This window comes from Pectinophora gossypiella, chromosome 22, assembly GCF_024362695.1.
Source record: "Pectinophora gossypiella chromosome 22, ilPecGoss1.1, whole genome shotgun sequence".
In the NCBI taxonomy this organism is placed as follows: Eukaryota; Metazoa; Arthropoda; class Insecta; order Lepidoptera; family Gelechiidae; genus Pectinophora; species Pectinophora gossypiella.
The window spans coordinates 9231342-9253565 of NC_065425.1; the positions used below are offsets into that span (position 1 = coordinate 9231342).

Genomic DNA, 22224 nt, shown 5'->3' on the forward strand with positions numbered 1-22224 from the left:
TTACCGCTGCGCCACCGAGTTTGTCAGGGTTACTATTGAGCCGCCAAAGACCTGGCAATCCTGACATGGGCCACTCATGTAACGACTACACCCCTACTTAGGTAAAACATAATTCATATCTAATCATTTATTCGCAATAAAAATGGTAAGTATTACAGTTTGCAGATGGTCAGCATTCAACAGTCAACTTCATGATAGTTAAATGTTTGTACGTTTGTTTATTCTCTAAAAATTATAAAAAAAAAACTCACCTTACATATAAGTCATAGACATTTATACTGGCTTTACCGTGAAACTTCACATTTTGAACACTGTAATTATGTGCAACCTGTATAGAAAGAAACTACGCTACGTCATAGTATATACAAGTAGTGTAACAGGTTGAAAGTGTACAAACTATAAACTGTACAAGTCTTCGTTTGGCCATTTCGTTCATTTGTTTTCACATTATCTGTAATAATGTGACTAAAGCAAGATTTATATTAAAATAAAAAAGAAAGGTGGTATAATTACTTTCCAATATAGGTAGGTACCTAATATTATGTAGTTCTTATCTCTGATTTTCTGTCTGACCAATTGGTGGATACCATCTGAGTTCTATGGAACACATCTCAAAAGGTCCTATCACTTTCAACCACCATTATAGGCACAAACAGAAAATTTGAATTCGATTTTTTTGATTTAAATTTTCTCTTCGTGAGTTTTCCCAAGCAAGGATAAGTGCTATAAAAACAAAAAACCATTATAGGCCACTGTGGATTACTTGATTTAGCAAGATACGTTATCCGACCCTGAAGATCCGACTGCGAATCGAAGAAATGACACTGGATTAGCAACGGAAGTAATAAACCTACCTGCATCACTGACAGTATATCATTTAGTGATGCTATGTCGAAAATAATTATACGAGAGAGCTCAATTTTCATATTCTACTTCGAGTCATAGCTTAACTAACTTAAACTTTATTACCGAACAGTAAGTGAGAAAGTTAAGTGGTCAGAATAGTAGCATCGTTCGAATTTCAAAAAAATGCCAAGTGCGTTGAAATGAAGTGTGCTTTGGTTCCGTATCTCATTCTATTATTATTTATATTCAAGGAAGTAAATAAGATTTAAAAAAAGGCAGTTAGCACCTACATGAATTTTTAAAGTTTTATATTTTTTTAAAGACTTGTTAGCACCTAATTAATTGCGATAAAGACAGCATAAATTCGTGCGAAATTAATTTAACACTGGGGGAATTCCTGTATTCGTCGGTCTATAAAAGCTGTTTACGACTGTGTTGTGTGATTGTGTGTTGTATAACAAATAACGAAAATAAAGTTATTTTAACATTTATAGCAAAACTGTTTAATGACAGTTCGTCGCTGAAGAGGTAAAAACGAAACATGTAAAAGACAATGACACATAAATACGTAATAATACGATAATTGCGTAACGTAATTACATAATCATAAGGTTGTTTGTTCGGAGGTAACTTTAAGCCGGGGGGCGAATTAAAATGCTTGGTCATCATTCGTTGACTAGTAAATTTTACTATGAAAATAAGAATATAAAGCTTTTTAAATTACTTAATAGTTAGTTCTGCCATATATATATTCCACAAATCGAATTGAGGTGCCAAATCGTGGAATGGAGATCATCGATGAAAGCGAAAAAGAGGATATAACTATCCTAGAACACGAAAGAAAGCCCGTTAAGCCGTTGGTCCCGGTTACTACTTACTGATGTAAGTGAGTAATCGTTACATGAACCATGTCAGGGGCCTTTGGCGGCTCAATATTAACCAGGGTTGATGAGGTTGGTAATTCACATCACAACCCACACGACAGAGACTATCATAAATAATTCAAAATTGAGGCAATACAATACATATACAATTCTTAACCAACTTCTGCGATATAGGTACTCGTATTTACTTAATAAAGCAACATGTCAAAGTAACCAGTCAACAGCCTGTTTGTTTTCTTTTCACGCCTAAACCGCTGGACCGATTTGAATGAAAATGGACACGTAAACAAATCGAAACCCAGAAATAGGCTGACTTAGAATAACTTCCAGGGCAGGATTAAGGATGCTTATCGCGATTGTTACGGACAGCCGAGAGGAGGAGGTCGCGGGCTAATTTAATTCACGCACGACCCGCTAATTGCGTCGCGAAACGGAGGAGCGACGCGGGGAGCGGTGCGGGGAGCGACGCGGGGCATGGCGCGGGGAGCGACGCGAGGAGCAGATACATGGCGCGGCGCTCCTGATTGGCCGACGTAATGCGCGCACAGCCCGCTAGTTCCGGACCGAAGATTTCCAATAAGAATCTGATTGGACACGTCACGAATCACTTCTTCTCTACTTCTCTGATTTTACATCGATTTTCTATTTTTTACTTACGATTTTTACTTGTATTTTACCTTTGTATTTTTAATGTGGTTTGCCAAATAAACCGGATCTTCACTTGCACCGCGGGTTTTCTTCAGTCCCAGCAAATAAAATCTGCATAAGCAACAGCGGTGGTCCTTCGTCGTCGGATAGAAGAAACCTGAATCCTCAAGAAAGAAGACGAACCCTCAAGAAAGAAGACGAATCCTCAAGAAAGAAGACGAACCCTCAAGAACGAAGACGAATTCTCAAGAAAGAAGGCCTACTCTTAATACGGAAAAAAGAAGAGGAAGTCTCAAGAGAGAAGAGGAAGTCAGAAGAGGGAAGAGGAAGTCTGAAGAGGGAAGAGGAACAATCAAGAACCGCAAGACTGAAGATTGGTCTAACATCGATATAAAAACATCGATATATTCTTAATTTCAACTTCTAGTTTCAACTTTCTAATTTCAACAAGGTAGCGCAGTCTTGTCCACCTAACGGTGCCAACGGGAGGCTGTGTGCACATCATACGTCCGTTAGGACGGAAAAGTGACTCCTTGAAGCGGGAGTTGCTACTCGCACAGCCTTTTTCGAGGTTACGAGTTAGCCGTATAGCCTTTTTCGAGGTTGCGGTAGCTTCTGGCTTACGCCGAAGAATGCCCATCACGAGGAGCAAGAAGACCTTTGAAGCTAGAGAGAACACCTTTGAAGCTAGAGAGAACACCTTTGAAGTCAGAGAGAAGACCTTTGAAGATAGAGAGAAGTCCGCGCCCGCCTCCGCCGCGCCAATGGTACTCATCGAGAGAGACACGGCCGCGCTCCCGCGCACCACGACGTCAGCCATGCACATCGATGAACAGCCTGCCAGCACGTCGGCAGCGTCCGCGAACACGGTTGTCCCGCAACGACGACTCGTCACGTCCACGGAAGGGGGGCAGGTGCAAGTCCCGCCTGTCAGAGCAAGTACCCGCTCCGTGCGATCGATGCGCTCCACAGCAAGTACGACGGCGCGCATCAGACAAGCCGAGCTCGACGCGGAGATACAATTAGCTGAAATGAAACAGCAGGAACTTCGTCTAGAAGCCATTAAGGTTAAGGCGAAACTTGAACGGAGCGTCGCAATGATAAGGGAAGAAAGCGAAAGAGGAAGCCAAATCGATGAACAGGAAATCGCCGCTGAAACGCACACGGAGGAACAGCAACGCGTCCACGACTGGTTGATTGAAATGGAATACAGCCAGCCGCGGGGGGAGGGACGACGCCCGCCTCAGCACAGTATGGAGCCTGTTCTATGCGCGAGAAACGCGCACGCGAGCGAGCGAGAAGGAAGATGGAATCGAGAGGCACGAGGGAAAGAGACGGAACTACGCCCGCCTAGCCCTATTCCTAATCAACGTACGAGCTTTCATGCGACGAATAAAGAAGAGGACACGGTCGATAGAATAGCACAAGCGCTAGAAAAGATCGTGAATAAACGTCCGGTGCCCCGCCAAGCCCACGAGCTGCCTACGTTCAGCGGCGCCGCGACGGAATGGCTACCCTTCAAGGCGGCCATGCGGGATTCTACGACGATGTACAAGTATTCCGACTACGAGAACCTCGCACGGCTACGGAACTGTCTACGAGGGAAAGCACAGGAGACAGTCGCCGCGCTGCTATACTCGGCGACTAGCCCCGACGAGATTATGCGAACACTGGAGCAATGTTTTGGAAGACCAGAGATGTTGATCGAACGAGCGATGGAAGATATAAAGAAGTTACCTAAGTCCGGTACGTCCGCGGGCGAATTGAACACCCTCGCGGTCAAGTTGAAGAACATCGTATGCGTATTAGGTGGCGTCGATGAAAGAGGATATCTCCGAAACCCCATGCTCACACGAGAGGTCATCGAGAAGCTAAGCCCACATCTCAAGTCTAGGTGGTATGACTTCGCCTACGAACACGGAGACCCATCGGAAGCCGAGATAGCAACGCTGTCAAGATTTTTGGAACGTGAGGCCGACCGTGCGATGCGATTTTCATACGCCACATCGCCCCAGTCGCTAAAGGAGACTTTCAACAATCAAGAAAAGAAGTCGTTTTCACGTGAAAGGCCACGTAAAGACGTGAAAGTCTACGCAACCACTGAAACACCCACCGCACCGACCGTCGAGAGAGAAAAGGAAGCCGTCACAAAACGATGTCTATGCTGCGGCGGCAACCACGACGTACCCGATTGTAAGAAATACAAGAGGATGACGGTCAACGAACGATGGCAGTGGGTGAAAGAAGAGAAAATATGCTTCAAGTGCATCAACGGAAAGCACAGGAGATTCACATGTAAAGCAAAGAGGTGCGGAATAGAAAACTGTCTCTTACCTCACCACAGTACGTTGCATATGGACACGTCGCCCGCCGCAGCTACTCAACCGAAGTCACCGCCAGTAAACGAGGAAAATGTCTTGTCCGCGTCAGCCACTACAAGCGGCCCGGTCAAGGTGTTATTGAAGGTGTGCCCGGTGGAGATACGCGTACCGGGAGGACCGTCATTGAAGAGGTACGCGCTACTAGACGAAGGCGCTACCATCACGCTCATGGACGAAGGCCTAGCGAACGACCTCGGCGCCAGAGGACATGTGAGCCCGCTACACATACACGGGGCCACAGCGAGTCAAAAGGAGACGCAGAGTCGTGTCGTCAAGATTGAAGTACGAGGCCAACATGAAGAGCAGTTTCACGACATCACCGCTCACACGGTGAAACAACTTACGATCGGAAGCCAGACGGTGAAAAGGAAGTTCATCGAATACGAACACTTGAAGCACCTACCACTCGACGACATGAGTTACGAATCGGCGCGCCCGAGCCTACTGATCGGCGCCGACAACTGGCATCTGATTATCTCGAAGGAAATCCTCATCGGCAAACGCTACGAGCCCATCGCATCACGCACCGAGCTGGGATGGACGATACATGGCACGGTGCCGCGGAGCTTGTACCGAGGGGAGGATCAGCTAGTTCTCCACGTACACGCCAAGACGGAAAAAGACGTGAGGAACTTCGCTAATGAAGATGAGGAATTAAACGCGCTCATCAAAACACACTACGACGTCGACGCCCTAGGAATTGCCTTGATAACGAAGCCGAGGAAGGCCGAAGAGAGAGCGATCGACATCTTCAATAAAACCATCGAACGAGTCAACGGAAGATATCAAGTGGGCCTGCCATGGAGAGACGAGCAAGTAGTCATGCCGCCCAGCTATGAAATGGCTTTCAGGAGACTGCGGACTATCGAGAGGAAGATGGATCAGTCCCCCGAATTCCAGGCAGCCTACACAAGCCAGATAGAGAACCTACTCACGAAGGGATACGCCGCAGTAGCTAACGGAGACGAGAGAGACAACGACAAGTCATGGTACCTACCTCACTTCGCCGTGACGAACCCTAACAAGCCAGGGAAGGTACGCCTAGTCTTCGACGCAGCCGCCAAGTCGAGAGGAGAGAGCCTGAACGATCACCTCCTAGATGGACCCGACTTACTGCGAGCCTTACCGGGAATTCTCTATCGCTTCCGGGAGAAAGAGGTCGCCGTCACCGCCGACATACGTGAGATGTTTTTACAAGTAAAGATTCGCCCTGAAGATCGACCGGCTCAAATGTTCCTGTGGAGAGGTAACGAACGAAAGAAGCCACCCACGGAATACGTCATGTCATCGATGATATTCGGCGCTCGGAGCTCACCATTCCTAGCGCACAGTGTGCGCAACCACAACGCACGCGCGCACGCTGAGACACACCCCGTGGCCCTCCGAGCGATAACAGAGAGCCACTACATGGACGACTTCGTGGAGAGCTACGCGACCAAGGAGGAAGCAAGACGAGCAGTACACGAAGTAACCTACGTACACGAGCAAGCCGGGTTCATACTAGCCGGCTGGAACTCGAGTAATGAAGACGTAATACGAGACATACCCCCGGACCGCCGCGCGCAGCTACCTAAGGAAATGGGAACCGCTGGTCATCAAGGCAAGACTCTAGGTCTAATATGGGAGGCCACTAAAGATGAACTAATGTTCAACACCGCGCTGCCTAGGGTACCGGAGGAGGTCAAGACGTCAGCACGCCCGCCGACTAAGCGCGAAGCCCTCAGCGCTGTCATGTCGATCTTCGACCCACTTGGACTGCTAAGCCATCTCACCATAACGGCTAAAATCCTACTGCAAGACTTATGGAGACAACAGAGGATAGGATGGGATGACCAAGTGCCGGAAGAAGCCGCCGAGGACTTCACTAAATGGATACGAGCGGTCGACAGCGTGCGAGAAGTTAAACTGCCCCGTTGCTATGCGCCAACGAGGGGAGTACTGGAACGTCAGCTACACGTATTTAACGACGCGAGCGACAGAGCGTACGCCACGGTAGCGTACTAGCGAATCAAGTACGAAAACGGAGAGGTCATCATCACGCTCGCCGGCGCAAAGGCTAAGGTAGCACCGGTGAAGGCACAGAGCATACCGCGACTGGAACTGCAAGCCAGCCTCATAGGCGCACGACTCGCCCACAGTATACAAGAAGAACATAGACAGAAGGCTGACAGGATCGTGCTCTGGTCAGACTCGAAGACCGCTCTCCACTGGATTCGCAACGACATCATCAAGTACACGCCGTACGTAGCTCACCGCGTAGGCGAGATCGCTAATCTCACGCACGTCGAACAATGGAGATGGATACCGAGCGAGTTAAATGTAGCCGACGACGCCACACGACCTAACTACGAGGTGCGAGCCGACCAAAGATGGTTCATTGGCCCGGCGTTCCTCCGGGAAGAAGAAGAAAGGTGGCCATCGGAACGCACCGAAGAGGAAAATGAGAACGGACAAGACGAGATAGTCTGCGCCACGGACAACAGCGAGGGGCCGGCCTACCTACCTGACATAAGTCGGTTCTCCTCTTACGAGAGACTCGTCCGTGCGACAGCCTACGTCTTACTAGCCGTCGATAAAATGAAGAAACGAACGCGAACACTGAAACTCGCCCATATCACAAAGGCAGAAGAGCTATGGTATAAGAAAATGCAAGAGGACTCGTACTCCGACGAAATAGAACGACTGAAAAAGGACTTGAAGCTACGCCCGAACAGCGCGCTGCGTAAGCTCGACCCACGGATAGACGACAGAGGCTTACTTACACTACACGGTCGCGTGGGCGTGGCGAGAATAAGCGAGCAGTCAAAAAGCCCGCTAATAATGGACGGCCGCCACGCTTTCACCCGGCTACTCGTCGCGCACGCACACAAGGCGGCGAACCACGCCAACCGAGAGCAAGTTGTCAACGACCTGAAACAGAAGTTCTATATCACACGTATACGACCTACAGTACGAGCCGTGGAGCATTCATGTCAACTCTGCAAAGTGAAGAAAGCCAGACCGAGACCGCAAGTTCACGGAGACCTGCCCTATGAAAGACTCGCAGCGCACGCGAGGCCATTTAGCTACACGGGCCTCGACTTTTTCGGCCCTATGTACGTGACGGTCGGGCGACATAAGGAAAAGCGCTGGGGCGCCCTGTTTACGTGTCTCACTACGCGAGCGGTCCATATAGAGATCTCACCGTCGCTATCTACGGATTCTGCTATTATGTGCCTACGGCGGATGGCGGCGCGGCGGGGGTGGCCAGTAACAATCTACAGCGATAATGGGACGAACTTTCATGGCGCGGACGAAGAGCTGCGAGCAGCGCATCGAGAGTGGGGTCCACAACTCAAGGACTTCGCTCTACTACAACGAACGAACTGGAAATACATCGCACCCGGGGCACCGAATCAAGGTGGAGCATGGGAGCGGCTAATACGCTCGGTTAAGACAGCGTTAGTCGCCACACTACACGAGCGCTACCCCAGGGACGAAGTACTCGCCACATTACTCACGGAGGCAGAGTACACTGTCAACGCACGCCCTCTCACTCACGTGCCTGTTGAGCCAGGAGACATGGAGGCGCTAACACCGAATCACTTCCTACTGGGGACCTCCGGCGGCCTACCGACTACCGGGCCGTGCAGGGAGGTAGACAGGAGGACCTGGAGAGCCACGCAGGCGCTGGCTGACGTGTTTTGGCGTCGATGGCTAACGGAGTACCTACCTACACTCATACCACGTGGAGGCACACGGAGCGGGCGCGGAGCGGACCTGAAAGTTGGTGACGTCGTGATTATCACTGATCCAGTACTGCCGAGGAACATCTGGCCACGAGGTGAAGTAATCCGACTGCATCAAGGACCCGACGGACTGACCAGAGTCGCTGACGTACGAACAAGAGGAGGGATATTCCGCCGACCTCTACGACGTCTCGCCGTCCTCCCGGTGAAAGAAGGCTGCGAAGATCTACGCCGAGGGGAGGATGTTACGGACAGCCGAGAGGAGGAGGTCGCGGGCTAATTTAATTCACGCACGACCCGCTAATTGCGTCGCGAAACGGAGGAGCGACGCGGGGAGCGGTGCGGGGAGCGACGCGGGGCATGGCGCGGGGAGCGACGCGAGGAGCAGATACATGGCGCGGCGCTCCTGATTGGCCGACGTAATGCGCGCACAGCCCGCTAGTTCCGGACCGAAGATTTCCAATAAGAATCTGATTGGACACGTCACGAATCACTTCTTCTCTACTTCTCTGATTTTACATCGATTTTCTATTTTTTACTTACGATTTTTACTTGTATTTTACCTTTGTATTTTTAATGTGGTTTGCCAAATAAACCGGATCTTCACTTGCACCGCGGGTTTTCTTCAGTCCCAGCAAATAAAATCTGCATAAGCAACAGCGATATTGCAAGCGGAAATCTACCCCGCATTGTTTTCCAATCAAAGGCTTAGGACCTGGACTCCGTCTATGCTGACTTGTGTAAAATAAATAAGGAAATTTTATTGGTTACAGGGTGTCTTTTTATCATCCTTAAATTAAGAGCCACGCTCTTGTCGGTGTAGCATTCTCCATTCTTGTCTGTCAAAGGCCAACTATTTGTCTTCCTTATAAGACACGACGTTCGCCTTCTCTTTAATTTGTTCCATGTGAGCTCTTCTTGGTCTTCCCCTTCCTCTCTTTTCCTTTATCTTACCTTTTATAATGCGTTTTAATAAATTCGTCGTGTCTCTTCTGTCCTCAAGAACTCTCAATATTTGACTCTTTTCCCTGGCTCTTTCGAACACTTCTTAATTAGTAATCCTTACTGTCCAACTTATTCTTTTCATCCTGAACATTTGCCTAAGGAACCCTAAAACTAGACCGCCTAATGACAAGGTTAGTGCGACCGGTTGGTCGGCCGTTACTCGCGGCCACAAAAAACGCCGGCCATCTTGAATTCGCTTGATGACTCTTCTTGCTAAAATTACTAGGAGCGACGCGTTTAGAGGTTTAGGTGATCGGCTTTTAGGAAATTCTTTTTTATTTTTAAAGTTAAAGTTTTAAAGTTATTTTCAAAAGTACCTAATGAGTAGTAAAAAAACGCTAACATTAGACCGAGAAAAAGCTTAGCAAAAGAACTACTTATGTCCCTTAATATGTTTTTTTCCCTTCCCTAACAAAATAAACTTCAGAATAAGTCTGTCTGTCCATAAGATAAGTATGTCAAAAAAAAATCCAACTGGTATAACGTTGCCTTACAATAAAAACCACGTAGATAAGCGCCATTTTGAAAAAGTCACATTCTGAAGTGGTTGTTGTTAACAAAACTTCACAATAAACAAGTTAATTTAATATATGGTGTAAATTTTATCCAGATTATTAATTGAAAGAAATCAAGGTACTTTTCACTATAAGATGACGTTAACCATATTTAATAGTCATGAAAATTTACGTTTATACTATGTACGCCTACAAAATAGCAAAACGCTGATGACCCAGAAATAAAATGAACATAAAATGACTATCAAATAAGCATTAAAGTCTTCAAAATACCTATTTACATTAAAACCAGACGTGTCTCGAGATAATATTTTAATTATGTCGTTTTTAGAGACTCGAATTTTAACTTTCTCAATAGGCTCATTAGCCGTTGGTCCCGGCTGCATTAGCAGTCGTTAATAACCATCAATCCGCACTGGGCCCGCGTGATGGTTTAAGGCCCGATCTCCCTATCCTTCCATAGGGAAGGCCCGTGCCCCAGCAGTGGGGACGTTAATGGGCTGATGATGATGATGATTAGGCTACTTGGCAACCTAGTCAAATGAGATACTTTTTACGAAACGTCAAAACGAACGTTTTCTTTGGAGTTTGTATAGAAATACTGTCCTGTGACGTCAGTAACAAAAGCGGTCAAACGTAGTACTCATTGTTACTTAATTCATAAATAAAATTGGAAAATAATTAGAATAGTAAAATTAAGATTGATTTTTGATCATCTTACACTGTCTTCAATTTTTACGTTAGTATTTTATAATTTATCTTTGACCCAGTCAAATACCCAATTATCTTTTCTACCATAAGTACTTATAAGTTTTCAAAACCTAGTGCACTAAATGTGACCTAACTAAATGCTAAACAGATGGATTAATCTAGATGTACCAGCGACAAATTAGAGCTTACAATAATTACTAACTTAGTGATTCTGATGTAAGTACAATCAACAAAAAAAATCTTCTTTTTTTGTTAAAGTTTCGCGTTTTAATACATTGACACCTAACGGTAGTGATCAGTGATGTGCCTTTCCGGGGAATATTTCCAAAGTGGAAACATTCCACATAATAAAAAGGCCCAAAAGTTATTTAAAAAGAGCTTTATTACCTAACAGGAGGAGCTCGCTGGCGCAGCGGTAAACGCGCTCGGTCTGCGATTGTTGAAGTTAAGCAACTTTCGCAAAGGTCGGTCATAGGATGGGTGACCACAAAAAAAAAGTTGACATCTCGAGCTTCTCCGTGCTTCGGAAGGCACGTTAAGCCGTTGATCCCGGCTGCATTAGCAGTCGTTAATAACCATCAATCCGCACTGGGTCCGCGTGATGGTTTAAGGCCCGATCTCCCTATTCATCCATAGGGAAGGCCCGAGCCCCAGCAGTGGGGACGTTAATGGGCTGATGATGATGATGACCTAACATTTAGGCAGATACAACCAGAGTACCAAGAAGAACAATTTGAAAAAGAAAAGCAGTGTCCTTACTATTAAAGATATTTTACAACGGTAACATTCCCACTTTCGCGCTATTTATAAGCTGCGTTGTCGGGACTCTTTGAGGGAGCTGTTTAAAGAGATAAATATACTGACGGTCGCAAGTCAATATATATATGAAAACATTATGTATGTACGTAAACATGTATCTCTCCTTCCGAGAAACTGTGAAAGGCATACTTACAATACAAGAAATAAACATAAAATTGCTATTCAAAACTCTAGATTAAGTAAATTAAATTCATCTTTTTTGGGGTTATGTATACGTTTTTACAATAAAATACCAGATAATATTCTAAATTTGTCAGAAAATAAATTTAAAGCTCATGTGAAGCTTACTTTATGTAAAAAATCTTAGTATAAGATTAATGACTACCTAAATGATAAAAATGTCTGGTATTGAATGTGTTCCTCTAGTTATTAAATAACTTGTAATGTATACCCTCATTAGTTTTTAAAAGATGTGTTGCTGTTGCAGTTTCTTGTCATTTCTTCTCCTCAGCCATAACACCTTGCGAAATGACCTTCAACAAGTTTATCCGTGATAATTACGTTGAATAAATGATTCTGATTTCTGATTTCTGATTTGGGAACATTCCCGGGAATGGCACACTCATATATTTTTGTAGAAGAAATAAAGATTTTCCTTACAAGCTTGCTGTCTACCCCTTAGGAGATACACGCGTGATGCTGTTGTTATGTTATACTTATAATACAGTACAGTATTCGTGCTCCTCAGAACTTCCGTGACTGGCTACAATATCATGTGACTAAAAATAAAAAAAAAACGAAGTCACACAAATATCGCCCCGAATGCGCTCTGATAAAGTTGATGAGGGGCTAGCATGAAGGCTTTAAGGTTTAAAAAAAAAAGAAAAACATTTTTTTTAAAGCTACATGGCCAAACTATGTTTACTGGTTAAATTAATGACTTAGAATTGGTGCTTTGCCTTCAATTACATAGTGTTAAAATTAAAAGTATAAATGCTTTTGTATAGACAAACAGCTGCCGTGGTCTAGTGGTTAGAGCGTAAAGCTCACGATCTCGAGGTCCGGGTTCGATTCCCTATGAAGACATTGTCGAAATCACTTTGTGAGACTGACCATTGTTTGGCAAGGATATTGCAGGCTTGAATCACCTGATTGTCCGAAAAATTAAAATGATTCTGTGCTTCAGAGGGCACGTTAAGCCGTTGGTCCCGGCTGTTAGCCGTAAAACACCTCCAGCAACCTGTAGTAGAACAGCGTCGTGGAGTATGCTCCATACCCCCTCCGGTTGATTGAGGGGAGGTCTGTGCCCAGCTGTGGATGTATATAGGCTGTTTATGTTATGTTATTTACTTATACACCGACTCCTTGTCCGCTATCTTTGAATCCCATGTACAGTCATGAGCAATATAATGTACCCACTTTACGACTCTGTAGCACTAACATATTTGACATTTAGTGAGACTTACAGTTCAATTTGTCAAAAAAGTTAATGTGACATGGTACCAAAGTGTAGGTATACATATTAATGCTCGTGACCGTACCTAGAGGGCGAGCCTATTGCCAAAGCCAATTTAAATAAAGCTACTAACTTCTCAGATTTGTCGTATAAACCGACAAAAGGGCTGTGTCCTTTCTAACATGATGGACCATTAACATGATGATTGAGGGTAATTTTTTTTATTACTTTTTACGTGACTGAAGCCGTGGTAGCCCAGTTGGTAAAACGCTTGCCTTTCACTTTGAGGTCGCAGGTTCGAATCCAGCACAGGCCCAAACCAATGATTGTCGAATTTGTTTTCGAATTCATGTTTGGGTCATAAATTATTATCACGTGCTCAGCTGAGATGGAAAATATCGTAAGGAAACCCACGTTCCCGAGAAATGCAATTTCGGCGGTATGTGACCTAACCTGTATTGGGCTAGTTTTCCCTTTGCGGGTTGGAAGGTCAGACAAGCAGTCGCTTCTGTAAAAAACCGGACCTGTCAAATCTTCAGGTTAGGTCAGCGGACCCAGTGGAAAACGGGATTTTGAGCATACCAGGGGGGTTAAAATGGCCACATCGAAGCATCATTCATCTAAGAAAGCAATGTTGCAATTTGACATTTGCCCATATAAAATTAAGTGCGCAATGCAAACAAATGTCAAATAGCAATATTGCTTTCTTACATGAATTGCTACAATCTGGCCATTTTAACCCCTCAGGCCTTCTTATACCATGGTGAAAACTACGCGACAAAACTAGAATAAAACTCCCTTAGATAAGATATGCAAACATTGAAAGTAGCTTGAAACAAACGTATAAAAATCAACTACTCGAATTGCACCCTAAAATTTTATAGTAAACAGTGCATTGTCGAACCAACAAAGGTTCCAATCGATGGTGTTTCGTGCACGTTCGGACAACGACCAAATAGCAGCTAAAATATTAACCCGGGGTTTGGACAATTTGGACCAGATCGATATTTGCCTGACCAACTGACGTGTCGTGCGGAACGGAGAATTTTTTTCAATTTAAAACGATTGGGTGGTTTTTCCGGTTAGCTTTTCCATGAGGTAGGTCACTTATGTACGTTTTTAGGGTAATAGATACAGTCAAGAGCAATATCATGTACTTTAGAACCCTGTCGCACTATCATATTTGACATTTAATGAGACTTACAATTTAATTTGTCAAAAAACTTAATGTGACATGGTTTCAAAGTGTATCATATTAGTACTCGCGACCGTACATCTTTGAACGCCAAAAGTCAAAACCATTATAAAATTAAATCTCATGTGAAGCTTACTTTATGTAAAAAAGCTTATTGTAAGATTAATGAGATTACCTAAACGATAAAAATTTCTGGTATTAAATGTGTTCCTCTAGTTATCAAATAACTTGCTAATGTATTCATTGATTTAAAAGATGTGTTGCTGTTGCAGTTTCTTGTCATTTCTTCTCCTCAACCATAACACCTTGCCAAATGACGTAAATTATAAAATGTTACATTGACCTTCAACAAGTTATCCATGATAATTACGTTGAATAAATGATTATGATTTCTGATTAAGAGGACTTTTTGGCGGGAACGAAAACGGTACGGTCGCTTTCTTCATTGAATAATCTAAATAATTAATACGAAGTGGTGTTTTGTGGTTAACGATCGCATTAAGTTAGTCGGAAAACATTCGCGATAGTGTTATTATATCGGAATAATCAATAAACAAAGTGTACCTATCTATTTTCGCTTCGTGTGAACAAGCCGCTTCATTACTCAAAAGTTTGAGCGAACTTTTGAGTTAATTCGTTTGGGGTTCGGAGTAGCAGTCTGCTCCGAAGGTAGGGGCTTAGCTGTCATCATTTATCGTCATCACCTTTCATCATTTCATTAATCATCATCAAGAACAAAAAATACAATAAGATATGGCTGTATGGGCATAGTTCCCTTTGCCTTGCCCTTCGGGGAAAACCAAACCATTACCTATTATTAACGCAATAATATCGTAGAATATTTGGTCTTTTTGAAAATATTCAGTTGGAACTTACGTAACTTGGCGTCACACGTAAGTGTGTTCTAACTGGATATTTGCAAAACAAAATTCTGTCGCGCAAATTCGGCAACTCCTATCTCTGCCGCACCATTGAAAAGTGGAACGGGTTGCCGGCTCAAGTGTTCCCTCCTTCTTACAACATAGAGTCCTTTAAACGAAGCGTGAAGAAGCACCTAGTAGGCAAGTATGGTAGTCGCAACTGATTCGAAACTGACTCATTGCGTTGCTTTTCAGTTACTACTGCAATTAGGGCTTCTCTATGTTTACCATCAGGCGTACCAACGGCCTCCGTGGTCCAGTGGTTGAGCGTTGGGCTCACGATCCGGAGGTCCCGGGTTCGAATCCCGGTGGGGACATATCACAAAAATCACTTTGTGATCCCTAGTTTGGTTAGGACATTACAGGCTGATCACCTGATTGTCCAAAAAGTAAGATGATCCGTGCTTCGGAAGGCACGTTAAGCCGTTGCTTGGTCCCGGTTACTACTTACTGATGTAAGTAGATAAGTAGTTGTTACATGAGCCATGTCAGGGGCCTCTGGCGGCTCAATAGTAACCCTGACACCAGGGTTGATGAGGTTGGTACTCCACCTCACATCCCACACGATAGAAGAAGAAGATCAGGCGTAGTTGAGCCAACATGCTTAGCCCATATCAAAAAAAAAACAAGATTCTAGAACATTACTATTGACTTTCGGTGTTCTAAGAACTACACACCTTCTAAATTTAATTTAAAAATTACATTTAGTACTTTCTTAACCGCCAAAAAGGAAAGAGACGCTTAATCGACAGGCATAAAATTAATGAAACCCACGTCAATTTTATGCGGAAATTTAAAAGACTACCTGTAATAGATGCCTATTTCATTCTCCCATGTTATTCATTAATTCACTCATTAATTTTAAAATTAACAATTGTCAATCATCCGTCCCTTTTCTTTTCGGTGGATAAGAAAATGATGAGTATAACTAAAAATATCGTTAGGAGGTGTCTACAGGAATCGGGGTCATTCGGACGATAAAAAATACAACAGATAGGTATTTATTTCAATAATATGATTCATCAGATCTCCAAATTGCTTATTCTTGCAATATTAATAATGATTACTATTTTTTATGTTACTAAAGAACTAGATAATGTATGTCAGACAAAAATGCAAGTTGTTAATTTGGAAAATTTTGCGACATTGTCAAAAATATGGCCGACTTTTTTTTAGCTAAAATGAAAATTGTGATGAAACATTTTGCTGTTGCAGTAAAATACATAATACATACATAAACGGACGCCTATTTTCCACCAGGGTAAGCAGAGGCTATGGAATTCCATTTGCTTCGATCCTGACACACTTCTTTTGCTTCCTCCATATTCATCAATCGTTTCATACACGCACGCCGGTTCAGAGTAGATCGTACTGAACCTTTTCTAAGGACATCACCAATTTGGTCAATGTGCGTCCTAGGTCTTCCTCTGCCATCTCTACCACCAACCTTCGCTTCATAGGTATACCGCTTTCGTAATCCTATTATCCTTCATCCGCCCTACGTGTCCAAACCAAGTTAACATTCCCTTCTCAATCTTAGTCACTATGTCTTTTACACCATATCCCTCTCTTATCACACTGTTTCTCACTTTATCACTCAATTTAACACCGCAGACGCTACGCAACGACCTCATTTCTACGTCATTAATCCTATGTAGGAAGATGTGTATAGGTATTATACAGTACCTCGATGAGAGGAGCTCGATGACGCAGCGGTTAACGCGCTCGGTCTGCGATTGTTGAAGTTAAGCAACTTTCGCAAAGGCCGGACATAGGATGGGTGACCACAAAAAAAATCATCTCGATCTCCTCCGTGCTTCGGAAGGCACGTTAAGTCGTTGGTCCCGGCTGCATTAGCAGTCGTTAATAACCATCAATCCGCACTGGGCACGCGTGGTAGTTTAAGGCCCGATCTCCCCTATCCATCCATAGGGAAGGCCCGTGCCCCAGCAGTGGGGACGTTAATGGGCTGATGATGATTATACAGTAGAATTTAACCCATTCCTCGCTAGCTATGTACAACCAAAGAGCAAAAGTGCAGTCACTGAGCCCAGCGAATCATTTGTAAACAGTGGTGAAATTATGAACCATTAGTTGTCATAATTATAAAATTTATGTTTTTGTTGATGTTTTTGGTCTATTACAGAAACAACATGTAACCAGGAGGTCTTAAGATAAACCAGTTAATCAATCTACAATCTAAAAAAAACATATAGGATTACACATACATACACATACATAAACTCACGCCCGTAATCCCTAATGGGGTGGGCAGAGCCACAAGTAATCACAGACAACTTGCAGCCACTGTTGATACGAAGTCCAAAGACATATAAAACAAAAGACAAAAAAAGACATATAGGATTATTTGCAAAAAATAGCGATCGGCACATTGTTAATACCAGGAATAAAAATAAACTTGCTTTACAAGTCTGTCGATTACATAAGATTACTAAATCTTTTAAGGGGCAATGTATACGTTTTTACAATAAGATTCCCATTGACATTCAGAATTTGCCTTTCAACTGTTTTAAGACAGTAGTTAAACGAAAACTTTACAAAAAAGGTTATTATAAAGTTAGTGATTATTTAGAAGATATGAATGCATGGGATTAACTGTCTGAAAACTGATATTAGGCAGCTAAATTACTGAATTGTATACCAATATTTTATGTTTATTTTTATTTTTTTTAAAGAACGTCTAGGGCCCTGTGCCGAGGTTTTTCTTGCAGCTTCTTTTCCCCGGCTATACAGGATGTGAGAAGCTGCAGTAGTTTTAGGCGGATGAGACGTTCGTTATGTAAAATTGACGATTCAAAGTGTAACTATGTTACCTACTGAATAAAGATATTTTTGAATTTGAATTTGAATTTATTGCTTTGCAAGAAACTGATTGGACTTTTGCACCTTATCGTACTTATAAGTCCCATGTAATAATGTGCGAACCTGTTGCCTTTGACCGGGCACAAGTCCTGGAAACCATTTGATATCAATTGTCTATGATCTAAACATTAGGTAATACAAACTCAATACAGTTTTGAATTTAAGTTATGGCAATAAAAGAAGGAAATTTCAGATAGGTTGGTAAGTACCTAATTAGTGCCTCTAAGTTTCCAATTAGATAGGTAGATAGGCACCTAGGTACCTACTTACTTATAAGATTTCTAAGTTATTTTGTTAATAAATTATTCAATTACGCAGGAGTTCAAAGTTTTGTAAAACGTTTAACTAAGTAGTACGTATCACCAGATTGTCCGAATGTAAGACGATCCGTGCTTCGGAAGGCACGTTAAGGCGTTAGTCCCGGTTCTTACTGATGTAAGTACCTAGTCGTTACATGATTCATGTCAGGGGCCTTTGACGGCTCGATAGTAACTCTGACACCAGAGTTGATGAGGTTGGTAATCCACCTCATAACCCACACGATAGAAGATTGTGTGTTACCTACACTGTATTTTACCTATAATAATAGAAGATTTTATTTCCAAAGATTAATATACAGCTATTAATATTAACTAAGTAGGTAGATACCTATATGTATACTTATAACTATAGGAAAAATACTGAACGACTACCGATTACCTACCTACCTATAAGTATTTTAACATTATTTACGAGAAAATATCCAAAAGGAAACGTTATCGAGGAAAATGCCCGATAAACTAGTTTAAAGCTAGGTATTAAGTTAGGTCTAGCTAGGTTACTATAGACGGTACGTAGGTGATAGCGCGAAGGCCATTGGTCTGCAAGGCGACAGCCGTCATAACAGCGAATACACAAACAAAAAACGCACATCCCAAAAGTTCTTTAACCTAATTCTAGGCGACCCTTCAGCGAATAAAAAACAACCCCCAATCGTCACACTTTAGAGCCCAATTTCCTTTGCCACCAGTGTTTTCAACAAGTGCAGTTAGCGAACACATTCGCGCTATTGAACTCTCTCAGGAATGCACCCGACGTGCAGCCAACTTCACTCCAATGCAATCAAGTTCATAGATTAAGACTGACGTTTTAGATGCAATAAGAATTTAAGATGACGAATGGCACAAGTTTGTTAAAACACTTACCGAGTAAAATCTACGCAGTTTTTGTCCATCAAATGTTCCAATATGCAATTCGGCGTTAATAAAATATAGTTCACTATCACTTATCCTAGTCTTTTGCACTATGACATCACAATACAGTTTGTACGAAGGCACTTAGTCCTAGAGTCTAAATCACAAAATTGAGCAAAAAAAGTTCGCACTGATAACTTTATTATGTTTCGTGATCCATCACGTTTGAATTTAGAACGCTCCGGATTGGACACTTCAAAGTTCGAATTCGGAAAGTCACCCGCGATCCATTCGGGGGATTTTCGTGGGTTTTCGTGTGCGAGGGACGCGAAGCGCGTGCGATCGCCGCTCGCGCGCAACTGAAGTTTGTCGTAGGTTAAGTTTCGAAAAAAAAACACCGCTATATCAATTTTCCGGACTACGGTCCCGCGGTTTCACCACGCCAAAAACACACATCTCCGCACATCGTCACTGCAGGTTATTGTTATGACAGCTCCGTGAATTACAACCATGTGTACTATGGGGCGCGATGTGGCCCACTCCAGATGGCGCCACCGGCCGAGATGCGGACGATAACCAAATAAACTAGCAACGCGCGTAAACACAACCAATTTACTGAATGCCACTTTTCATTATTTTATTTCGCTATGCACCGGCCGACGTCACCGAAATAACAGCGCGGGGAGGTATGTCCGTCTCTTTCCCCCGCGCGGCGATTCGTCGGGCATTTCACATTCTAAATTCGAAAATTGGAACTGTCACTGGTTTTCTAATTCGGGTGGTTTTAGGTTAGTGTGCGTCGGGCGCGCGCGGCAAGCGGGACGTGCATAGGCGAGGCTCGTGCATGCATGCACGGGCAGTGGTGCACTGAGCCTAGATGACATTCACACAGGCTTAAACTCAAGTTCAGACGGATGCCGCGTGCACGCCACACGCCGCCGCGTAACACTGCCACCATGTAATTCTATATCGTCACACACCGAGAGAACCAAATAGTTAGCCACTGACTCATTGGATTGTTTTTATTGAAAAACCTGCGATTTGAGGAAACAATGGACATTGTCCATTGTCCGCGTGTTTAGAGACCTTAGACACGGATAGGGTCTTAATACTTCATTAAGTAGGAACTAGATAGTACTTGTAATTTCAAGGTGAACCTAATTACATAGCTCGGCGGCAAAAGTTGCAAACCACTGACTTTCTCCGAGACGACTCAACTCTATCTAGATACAGAGCTAAACATCGCTTCAAAAATGCAGTCACTTAAAATAAACACGAGAAATAACTTGGAAACTATTGAAAAATCGATGTAATGTAAAATTAATTATGATGCAGTAAAAACGATCGTCTTTTATTGAACGATAATGTTTGAGGATAAATAGTTTGAGTTGAGTATATTGATTTTTATTCATTTGTTCGTGAATGGACTATATCTACTCGACACGACAAAGTTTAACATAGTACCTATATGACTCCCAACGATTTGCGCTGCACTAGACTGCTGTTAACGCCTGAACAGAGTGATAAGTCTGATAAAAATTTAGAGATAAAGCTATCACAAATTGCATAAAATCTTTTTCTTTACAACTTTATTTATGAATATTTTTGTGTAGTAGATATACAATGGACTAGATACACACATAAAAATGTCGGAAAAACGCGAAAATCTAATAAGCATCTAATTCTAATATATTTGTTAGAGATAAGCTTACCTGCAGGGACTGTCTTTGTAACATACAAATAAAAAACTGTCTGTCTGTTTTAATGTGTACTAATAAATAAATAACTAAAGAAAATTCTAATTTTTACGTTCAATAGATGTTGCTTTCGATGCCTTCGATGTTTCGATGCCTCAATGTTTGCAAGCAAATTCATCTAAAAAAGCAATATTGCAATTTGACATTTGCGCATATAAAAGTGAGTGCGCAATGCAAACAAATGTCAAATAGCAATATTGCTTTCTTACATAAATTCCAACAATGTGGCCTTTTTAGACCCCTAGATCTGTTTAAACTATCTACACTAGACAAGTAAAGGGAAGATAAAACATGCTTTTATCCACTGCTACAGAATAAAAGTTCCGCTTTTCCGGAATTGGTTATGAAGTGTCTACTTGACCCCCATTCTGGGAGGGTTTGAAGGGTTCTACGTTGCATACCTATACCTAAACATCTAATGGAAGAGTCAGACCTTTCAAACAAGGAATTAAATACTAACAATGCTACTACAAAACACAAACAAAAAATAAACTAGGTTTGAAATAGGATTTCGCGCCACGAAAGAAGTCGGCGGATTTTAATGAAACTAACTTGACAAGTCATAATAATTCTATGCAGGATCTGCGACAGATTAGGAATTCTTTCGTATACGGATTATATTTTAAACATAGTTTATCTTTTAGTCTTTGTTTTGTAGTAACACTGTAAGTATACAAATTTTAAATTTAAATAAGACAATTTGTTACGGAATAATTTGTTAAAATTTAATACGATATACTCTGAACCGGCGTGCGTATATGAAACGATTGATGAATGTAATTCATGTGGATGAAGCAAGAGAAGTGTGTCAGGATCGAAGCAAATGGAATTCCTTAGTCTCTGCATTTCCCAGTGGGAAATAGGCGTGAGTATAAGTATGTATGTGTGTATTTTTTAATTTAAATTATCAATTTAAATCTTAGAAAGTACAATTCGTCGCTTTATAGCGATCATCTTACAATACAATACAGTACAAATACACTTTATTGCATCAAAATAAAAAGAAATAATTACAAAAAGACTCTTAACTAAGTACATGGCAAATGGCGGCCTTATCGCTTAAAGCGATTTCTTCCAGACAAAAATTTAAAAAAATTGAAAGATTGCGGGTACAAACTATAAGTACAACTTACCAATAAATACATGCAAATAAATATATAACATACAAATATATGTATATACCTAACCTATATACATAACCTAACATATATACCTACTTATATAATAGTAAACAGCCTCCGTGGTCTAGTGGTTAGAGCGTTAGGCTCACGATCTGGAGGTCCGGGTTCGATTCCCGATAGGGACATTGTCGAAATCACTTTGTGAGACTGTCCTTTGTTTGGTAAGGACTTTTCAGGCTTGAA

The 22224-nt window shown here is 42.6% G+C and overlaps 2 protein-coding genes across 3 annotated transcripts in view; one reads left to right on the forward strand and one right to left on the reverse strand.

Annotated features, from left to right (window-relative positions):
- The window catches only part of LOC126377024 (mushroom body large-type Kenyon cell-specific protein 1), a 263548-nt gene extending 243539 nt beyond the window's left edge, over positions 1 to 20009 (reverse strand). Inside the window, exon 1 of one of the 2 annotated variants that reach the window (XM_050024634.1) lies at positions 19116 to 20009. The gene's annotated coding sequence lies outside the window, so the exon portion shown is untranslated. The remainder of the gene's footprint in view (positions 1 to 19115) is intronic. The other variant, XM_050024633.1, reaches the window with a different exon arrangement.
- Positions 3011 to 8767, forward strand: LOC126376968 (uncharacterized). The gene is made up of 2 exons (XM_050024522.1): positions 3011 to 6715; positions 6788 to 8767. The coding sequence occupies exons 1-2, from the start codon at positions 3011 to 3013 to the stop codon at positions 8765 to 8767; spliced, it is 5685 nt and encodes a 1894-aa protein (XP_049880479.1).
- Positions 20010 to 22224: the final 2215 nt, after the last annotated feature.